The sequence below is a fragment of the Scylla paramamosain genome, chromosome 32 (genome assembly GCF_035594125.1).
Source record: "Scylla paramamosain isolate STU-SP2022 chromosome 32, ASM3559412v1, whole genome shotgun sequence".
NCBI classification, from domain to species: domain Eukaryota; kingdom Metazoa; phylum Arthropoda; class Malacostraca; order Decapoda; family Portunidae; genus Scylla; species Scylla paramamosain.
In genome coordinates, this window is record NC_087182.1 from 11,829,856 (window position 1) to 11,839,880 (window position 10,025).

General features: G+C 44.0%; 1 protein-coding gene across 6 annotated transcripts in view; it reads right to left on the reverse strand.

The window, feature by feature from the left end:
* LOC135089195 (uncharacterized) overlaps window positions 1-10,025 on the reverse strand; it is a 90,207-nt gene that overhangs the window by 62,925 nt on the left and 17,257 nt on the right. For 5 of the 6 annotated variants that reach the window (XM_063984524.1, XM_063984521.1, XM_063984522.1 and 2 more), the window contains exon 5: window positions 1,041-1,135. In XM_063984524.1, coding sequence (XP_063840594.1) covers window positions 1,041-1,135 — 95 coding nt within the window. Of the gene's footprint in view, window positions 1-1,040; window positions 1,136-1,689; window positions 2,128-10,025 lie in introns of those variants that run through there. The other variant, XM_063984526.1, reaches the window with a different exon arrangement.

The following is a 10,025-nucleotide window of genomic DNA, read 5'->3' on the forward strand; positions in this document are numbered from 1 at the left end:
ACAGTTATGTTCCTCAGTGTTCTGTCCTGTCACCCACTCTCTTCCTATTATTCATTAATGATCTTCTAAACAAAACTTCTTATCCTATCCACTCCTACACTGATGATACCACCCTGCACTTTTCCATGTCATTTCCTAGACATCCAACACTTCATGAATCAAACAGCTCATGTGGGTAAGCCACAGAATGTCTGACTTCTGATCTCTCTCAAATTTCTGATTGTGGCAGAGCAAATTTAGTATTTTTCAATGCCTCAAAAACCTAATTTCTCCATATATCAACTTCACACAACCTTACAGGCAACTATCCCCTCTTCTTCTACAATGAACGTCCTCGGTCTGTCCTTTACTTATAAACTAAACCGGAAATTTTGCATCTCATCTCTAGCTAAAACTCTTTCTATGAAGTTAACCACTCTGAGTCATCTGCGCTAATTTTTCCTACCCCCCCCTAGCCGCTAACTCTGTACAGGGGCCTTATCTGTCCATGTAAAGAGTACATTCCACATGTAAGCGGGTTTCACTCATACTGCTTTTTCAGACAGGGTGGAATCATAAACATTTCATCTTATCAACTCAACTCATCTAACTGATAGCCTTTACCCCTCTCTCTCATCACCACAATGTTGCATTTCTTGCTATCTTCTCCCACTATTTTCACACTAACCACTCTTCTGATCTTGCTAACTGCATACCTCCCCCTCCTCCTCCAGCCCCACTGCACAAGACTTCCTTCTTTCTCTAATCCTTATTCTGTCCACCTCTCTAATGCAAGAGTTACTGGTATTCTCAATCACTGATTCCCTTTTCTGGTAAACTTTGGAACTCCCTGCCTGCTTCTGTATTTCCACCTTCCTATGATTTGAATTCTTTCAAGAGGGAGGTTTCAAGACACTTATCTTCAAATTTTTGACAATCGTTTCTGACTTCATTAGGGGACTGTCACCTCAGTGGGACTTTTTTTCTTCTAATTTTGTTGTCCTTGGCTGGTGCCCCTCCTATATATACAAAAAAAAAAGGAAAGAAAACTAAACACTCACCTCCGCCGTCTCATCCTTGGGTTGTCCCACACGTAGTCGAGGCCTGCATGGGGGTACAGGTCTACACTGTGTGATGTCATGAAGTGCAGCGTACACTGTGGAAGCATCAAAAGCAAGAATCACCCAAATATTCTAATATGCTGATCATTCTACATTACTAATGCTGCAATTCCAGTGAAAACTCTTTCCTGACAGAGAGTTGTGGGGAGAGACGAACCAGCCAAGAGCCCTCATCCATGTTCTATGACCACAGTTCTTACCTGCACATTCTTTCATTTCCTTCACATCTTTCACTCTGGTTCATCCAAGGCTGCCACAGCAGGCAACCTTCAAAATCCTCTGTCATTACAATTAATTTCTGATGAATGGGTTTGAGGTATGAAGCATTTCATATAGTGATATCTAAAATAAGTAGAATGACAGTCAAATCTGTGTTGTATATTATGCAAAACTGCATATATACTGGTTTCTAGTTAAGCACAATTACGTAACCTAGTTTTAAACCCAAATCTAACTTATCCTAACCCTTGCCATGGTAGATGCCTCGGCCCGAGCCTTCCCTCCCCTAGCACACGTACATTGGCAATGACCTGACTTCGGAGATAACCCACGTCTTCCGATCCCTGTTAATTTTCTCTGCATGCCTTACCCTGTCTGTAGGTGACGGCCCATGTGGCCAGTGTTTGCTGGCCTGCTCATCTGTCGCTACCTGACAGGTGGGCTGTGGGCAGAGCCGTACAGCATACTTTGCATGGTCCTGCTAGTGCTTCCCTTATCATTGGTCTTGCTCTTATTGAGGATTTCCATATCACTTGTTCACAATTAACCATTCATCGTCCGCTCTACAAGACTGCAACACTTCTGCTGGTCAAGAGCCAGACCCGAGGCCCAAAACGCCATGCCACCACACGAGGAACTACCACCAATTCCGCCTGGCTCCTTTATGTCAGTATCAGATCTGAACTGAACTGATAGAAAGATGGTGAAGAATAAAGAGTTTGGGCAAAAGAAAAAGAAAGAAAAGTTAGGAAGCGTCAGTGTCTATCAAGGATTCTACATATACGTTCCTTGGTGTCGTCTACTGGCCCAACTGGCAGGCTGCGGCAGGGACTGTCCTCGCCTTTTAGTTCTCCCTTATTAGCTTCTCTACACCATGGAAACTTTCAAATATTCCAATTTCCGCCAAACAAATAGTTATTAAATACTAACAGAAGCATAAACAGAAAAAAAAACATAATAAGGCAATATATTGTTCGATGTAAAAGGTAATAGATATTACGACTATAAAATATGCTGTTTACATGACAATGAAGTAGCTGAAACGAAAAAAAAAAAAAAAAAAAAATATATATATATATATATATATATATATATATATATATATATATATATATATATATATATATATATATATATATATATATATATATATATATATATATATATATATATATATATATATAAATGTGATAAAGCCAAGTTTATGGTACGTCTAATATCTGTGTAACAAGGTACTGAGAAAGGCAACGACATCAATAGTGGCATAGTGTTGCCAAGTGGCAGTACCAACCTCAAAAATATTCTAGTCACTAAAATGACTGTACACCTCTCTTCGTCCTATGGCTCATATGAAAATGTTATTCTACAAGTTAGAGTGAGATATATACATTATGTATTGGAGGAAACAGCAGACACCTTCCGCTACCGTTAGTCATTCACCTGTTAATCAGTGAACGATTATGGCTAAGCCGGTGTACATTAAAATTACTTACTGTAGGGAAATAGCTGAGAATACGTGCCAGTATGTGCATTTGAATTGTGCAGGAGTTATGATGCATACAGTGTTCGATAGTATTATCTACTTTTAATAGTGGACGGTTACCTGGATGTAAGTGTGTTTACAAGAAATAGTGTTGTTTCCTCACCGCACACGGCTCACCAAGAAAGTTTAAAACAAAACGCTTAAGCTTTCTTGCTGTGTACTTATAGCCTACTTTACTTTATCATGTATTGGAAGCCGTGGCAGCTGGCAGGTGTCCAAGGCAAATAAGGTGTTAATGTAAATGTTACCGCCAAGCGGGTGAAAGAAGTTGTGCAATCGAGTTTGTCAATGAGGAGGGAAAGGACCTGGAGGTCAGGGCGGGGACCAAGACGAAGCCCAGGTCAACGAATTTCTTGTACGGTCGGTGCTGAGGTAGTGTTGATGTAAGGAGATGGAGGATGCTTGTTATGACATGAGGCTAAGATGAGGCCGGCCTTATCGCCGTCGCTAATGCATAACGATGGACAGGGTAGGAACCGAGGCAATAACTGAGGGCGATAGGGACACTTGGCTGAGGACACTCGTGCAGGGAAGACGCGTGTTGCTGCTGAGACAGAAGTAGATAGACCTACCTAGAGCACCTGTCAGAAAGGGCGTGCGCGTTACTTAACGATTACTCCAAGACAAAATACACGTAAGTGTAACAACTGTCTGTGTAAGAATACATTATCCTATAAGTAACGTGCAGAATCATACCTGTATTACACAAATTATTCATATAGAATATTGTCTATGATCATTAATGTATATCTTCAGGTTTTGACCGAATTCAAGCGGATCCAATAGGATTCAATCGGATACAATAAATGATTCGTGTCATCGTGTGGGTCTGAATCAACCTTCGCCGCCTGCTGGCGGTAATAGTCAAAACGTGCTTTGACGCGCGCCCGAGGAAGACGGTGCTGGGTGACCAGAGAAGGGACCCTGGAACCAACATAACGCCGGACACACGGAGTGGACGTCACCCCTGGCAGCAGACATCACAAGGAGAGATGAAAGGCGCCCAGCCAGGACTGGGTAGTGTGTGTGTTCATTCGTGTGTTTGTGGTGACGCACGGAGCCTCCGGCGGGCGGCAACCCTGCCCGTGCGAAGGCTGGGTAGAAAGTGTGTGTTCGTTCGTGTGTTGGCAGTGGTGCACGGAACGACGGGCGATCATCCTACTCCTCCGAGGACTGGGTAAGGAGTGTGTGTTCGTTCGTAAGTTAGCGGTGGGCATGGAGCGGCGGACGTCCTCCCTACTCCTTCGAGGACTGGGTAGGGAGTGTGTGTTCGTTCGTGCGTTGGCGGTGACGCACCGAGTGGCGGACGGCCTCCCTGCTCCTCCGAGGACTGGGTAGGGAGTGTGTGTTCGTTCGTGTGATGGCGGTGACGCACGTAGCGGCGGATGGCCAACCTGATCCTCCGAGGACCGGGGGAGGAAGGGTGTAGTTCGCTCGAGGGTTAGCGATGGCTCACGGAGCGGCGGGAGGCAAGCCCGGCCGTCCGAGGTTGAAGTAAAGAGTGTGTTCGTTTGTGTGTTGACTGTAGCTCACGGTGACCCACGGAGCCAATGACGGCCTTCTCACTCCCGCGAATACCAGGGGGAGAGGACCTGCTTTGGACCCAGATGGGAGGCAGGAGCGAATATTGCATGAAGAGGACCTGCTTTGGACTCAGACTGGGGGCAGGAGCGAATTATTGCGTGAAGAGGACCTGCTTTGGACCCAGACAGGGGGCAGGAGCGAATTATTGCGTAAAGAGGACCTGTTATGACCCAGACGGGGACAGGAGCGAATTATTGCAAAAAAAAAAAAAAAAAAAAGGTTCAGGGACCGAGTTTGTTTGCTTGCAGAGGCAACCACCAAGGACTGAGTTTGTTTGCTTACAGAGGCAACCAGATCTGAGTTTGTATACTTACAGAGGCTACCACCAGAGACTGAGTTTGTTTGCTTGCAGAGGCTACTACCAAGGACAGAGGTTGTATGCTTACTGAGGCAACCACCAGGGACTGAGTTACTGAGTTTGTTTGCTTGCAGAGGCAACCACCAGAGACTGAGTTTGTTTACTTGCTGAGGCAACCGGAACTGAGTTTGTATACTTACAGAGGCTAACACCAGAGACTGAGTTTGTTTGCTTGCAGAGGCTACCACCAAGGACAGAGGTTGTATGCTTACTGAGCCTACCACCAGAGATTGAGTTTGTTTGCTTGCTGAGGTTACCACCAGGGACTGAGGTTGTTTGCTTGCTGAGGCTACCACCAGAGACTGAGGCTGTTTGCTTGCTAAGGCTATCACTAGGAACTGAGTTTGTATGCTTATACCAGGGAACGAGTTTGTATGCTTGCAGAGATCAGACACTATCAGGGAGAGTTTGTGTGCTGGCAGACACCAGACACCGTCAGGAAGGGAGTTTGTGTACTTGCAGGGATCAGATCAGTGCATTTGTATGCTTGCATAGACTGGACACCACCAGAGGGTGAGCTTGTGTGTTTACAGGGATCAGACACCATCAGGGGGCGAGCTTGTGTGCGTGCTTGCAGGGATCAGACACCATCAGGGAGTGAGATTGTGTGTTTGCAGAGACCAGACTTCATCAGGAAGTGAGCTTGTGTGCTTGCAGGGATCAAGACACCACCAGGGGTGGTTAGACACCACCAGAGGGTGAGCTTGTGTGCTTGCAGAGGCTAAACACTACCAGGGAATGGTTTGTGTGCTTACGGCTGTGTACTTACAGAGGACAGAGGCGAGATGCTATCATTGGGTGCCTGCAGCGACGCTCAAGCGAGGGGTTTGAGTGTCTTGTATTCAGACATCTTGCATGAACAAGAGAGGAAGCAAGGTCACTCCAGATGGACTCTTAACTCTTGGAGTCGAACTGGACGTAGTAGACCAGGGGGAGGACAAGGATTCTTCAATGGTTGCACGTGACCACCGAGTCACGGGAGCCTCACCAGGGGGAGCACAAGGATTCTTCAATGCTTGCACGTGACCACCGAGTCATGGGAGCTTCACCAGGGGGAGCATATCGTAAGAAGAAAGACCACTAGAGATCCTGACATCTTTGAACGCTAACCTTTGAAACTCTGTGCTCACAGTTATGTCATCGGCCTGAGAACTGACACGGTGGTAATGAACAGAGAACCTCCATGAACTGAGAACTGGTGTGGTGCTGAGGGTATGAAACTCGTTCTTGACCAGAGATGAGGATGGAATCTGTCGTAAATGTAACATACTGGCGGAGCTGGAAAACATGTCCAAGCTTTACTAACCGATGCCCAGTGACCGCCGTGTGGTTGCAGATATCGCCAGTCGGTACTGTACATAATGGTACCTCGCCAGTGGTGTGAGTGACTACGTTGCGGAGTTTTTCCCCGCAGCTTGAACCATAACGTAAATGTCGGGGTTTTTTACACTCATTAACGTAATTGCTCTCCCACCACGTGCCGTTGTCTAGAACAGGTATTGATCACATTGAATTGTTAATCAGCTGATCAGGTGAAGAGACTTATCTGCTATCTGCTATGGAGAAAGATCATGTGCACAACTCTAACTCATTCACTGCTGAGAAAGGGGCCACCGGTTACGAACTCTGTTGGGTGACGCTGGGACTACCTGAGTTTACGTAATATGTGAATTTCGAGCGAAGCCCGACAGGGGGAGTGTTACCGCCAAGCGGGTGAAAGTTGTTGTTGTGCAAGCGAGTTTGTCAGTGAGGAAGGAAAGGACCTGGAGATCAGGGCGAGGACCAAGACGAGGCCCAAGTCAACGAATTTCTTGTACGGTCGGTGCTGAGGTAGTGTTGATGTAAGGTGATGAAGGATGCTTGTTATGACATGAGGCTAAGATGAGGCCGGCCTTATCGCCGTCGCTAATGGATAACGATGGACAGGGTAGGAACCCAGGCAATAACTGAGGCCGATAGGGACACTTGGCTGAGGACACTCGTGCAGGGAAGACGTGTGTTGCTGCAGAGAAGCAGAAGTAGATAGACCTACCTAGAGCACCTGTCAGAAAGGGCGTGCGCGTTACTTAACGATTACTCCAATACTCAAACACGTAAGTGTAACAACTGTCTGTGTAAGAATACATTATCCTATAAGTAACGTGCATAGTCATACCTGTATTACACAAATTATTCATATAGAATATTGTCTATGATCATTGATGTATATCTTCAGGTTTTGATCGAATTCAAGCGGATCCAATAGGATTCAATCGGATACAATAAATGATTTGTGTCATCGTGTGGGTCTGAATCCACCTTCGCCGCCTGCTGGCTGTAATAGTAAAAGTTAATCATATAACAATTTTCTCATAGTAAAACAGTTAAGTGAAACAAGAAACAAAGCTCAAAACGTTTCAGAGTCTCATTTCGATCCCTTTTAACTAACTGCAGTGTATGCTATTGGAGATTTCAAGGATTTTTTTTTTTTTATGATTTTAGTGATGGTTCAAAAAGGATTTCACATCACTACCGAAAAAAAAAAAATCTACTAATCATCTGTGACCTTTGAAGAGTATTTTTATGAGAGCCCAAAACATTTCGAAGCACGTTCTCCGAGTGGAATCAATGCAGTACCGATCCAAACCTGTTTCACGCTCGTAGCAACACTCAACTTTCGTTACTGAAATAACACCCTAATTTTAAAGAAAGAAAAGGGGCTATTTGCGACAGGTCTCAAAGATTAAGAAATTTGAATTATGGTGTGTATTCTTGGCACAGATACAGTTTTAGTACACAGTTATAGGCGAATCCAGAGGGCGAAGCCTTTGGATAGCGGTAGAAGGTTTATTATGTCAAGTATGTTGTAATTTCACACTACTTTTAACTGTTTTGCTATTAGGTGGTTATGTAGTACTGTAGCTAGAGGTCTTTGTGTGGCCTTCAAGAAAAAATATGTAATGGAGTTCAGGGCGCAACAAGTAATAGACCACCTACTTTTGCAGAAAAAAAAAAAAATTTTTAAGAAAGAGTAAACGTGTAAATGAATAACACATTGAAGTCTATCAGAATAAACTATCAAAATAAACTAGAAGTGAAGTAAGTCGTGAAATTGAGAATTACTTTTATGGTCAATTGTAGGCTAGTAACTTATGGGCCATAAAATAATTAGGTAGTTATTTTATTTTATTTATTTATTTTTTCCTATATAGGAGGGACACTGGCCAAGGGCAACAAAAATCAAATAAATAAAAAAAGCTCACTGAGATGCCAGTCCAATAAAAAGGTCCAAAGCGGTAGTCAAAAATTGGAGGATAAGTGTCTTGAAACCTCCCTCTTGAAGGAATTCAAGTCATAGGAAGGTGGAAATACAGAAGCAGAGTTTACCAAAAAAAGGGATGAATGACTGAGAATACTGGTTAACTCTTGCATTAGAGAGGTGGACAGAATAGGGGTGAGAGAAAGAAGAAAGTCTTGTGCAGCGAGGCCGCGGGAGGAGAGGAGGAATGCAGTTAGCAAGATCAGAAGAACAGTTAGCATGAAAATAAAGACAACTAGAGATGCAACATTGCGGCAATGAGAGAGAGGCTGAAGACAGTCAGTTAGAGGAAAGGAGTTGATGAGACGAAAAGCTTTTGATTCCACCCTGTTTAGAAGAGCGGTATGAGTGGAACCTCCCCAGACATATTAAGCATACTCCATACATGGACGGATACAGAGTTAGCAGCTGGGGAGTGAGAAAAACTGGCGGAGACGTATCAGAACGCTTAACTTCAAAGAAGCTGTTTTAGCTAGAGATGAGATGTGAAGCTTCCAGTTCAGATTATAAGTAAAGGAAAGACCGAGGATGTTGAGTGTAGGAGAGAGAGACAGTTGAGTGTCATTGAAGAAGAGGGGATAGTTGTCTGGAAGGTTGTGTCGAGTTGACAGGAGGAATTGAGTTTTTTGAGGTATTAAACAATACCAAGTTTGTTCTGCCTCAATCAGAAATTTTAGAAAGATCAGAAGTCAGGCGTTCTGTGGCTTCCCTGCGTGAAATGTTTACTTCCTGAAGGGTTGGATGTCTATGGAAAGACGTGGAAAAGTGCAGGGTGGTATCATCAGCGTAGGAGTGGATAGGACAAGAAGTTTGGTTTAGAAGATCGTTAATGAATAATAAGAAGAGAGTGGGTGACAGGACAGAACCCTGAGGAACACCACTGTTAATAGATTTAGGAGAAGAACAGTGACGGTCTACCACAGCAGCAATAGAACGGTCAGAAAGGAAACTTGAGATGAATTTACAGAGAAAAGGATAGAAGCTGTAGAAGTTTGGAAATCAAAGCTTTGTGCCAGACTATCAAAAGCTTTTGAAATATCCAAGGCAACAGCAAAAGTTTCACCAAAATCTCTAAAAAAGTATGACCAAGACTCAGTAAGGAAAGCCAGAAGATCACCAGTAGAGCGGCCTTGACAGAATCGATACTGACGATCTGATAGAAGGTTGTGAAGTGATAGATGTTTAAGAATCTTACTGTTGAGGATAGATTCAAAAACTTCAGATAGACAGGAAATTAAATCAATATGATGGTAGTATGAGGGATTAGAATGGTCTACCCTTTTTAGGAACAGGCTGAGTGTAGGCAACCTTCCAGCAAGAAGGGAAGGTAGATGTTGACAGACAGCTGAGAGTTTGTCTAGGCAAGGTGCAAACACAGAGGTACAGTTTTGGAGAATAATAGGAGGGATCTCATCAGGTCCATAAGCCTTGCAGGGGTTTAGGCCAGCGAGGACATGAAAAACATCATTACAAAGAATTTTAATAGGTAGCATGAAGTAGTCAGAGGGTGGAGGAGAGGGAGGAACAAGCCCAGAATCGTCCAGGGTAGAGTTTTTAGCAAAGGTTTCAGCGAAGAGTTCAGCTTTAGAAACAGATGTGATAGCAGTGGTGCCATCTGGTTGAAATAAAGGAGGGAAAAAAAGAAGAAGGAAGGTTATTGGAGATGTTTTTAGCTAGATGCCAGAAGTCACGAGGGGAGTTAGATCTTTACAGATTTTGACACTTTCTGTTAATGAAGGAGTTTTTGGTTAGTTGGAGAATAGAACTGGCATGGTTCCGGGCAGAAATATAAAGTGCATGAGATTCTGATGATGGAAGTCTTAAGTACTGTGAGGAGTCAAGCGGAGCTAGACGCATCGTGATGTTCAGCTGCTTAGCGTGGGGTTTTATAGGAAGTGTTTGCTTTGGAACGAGAGAGATTTT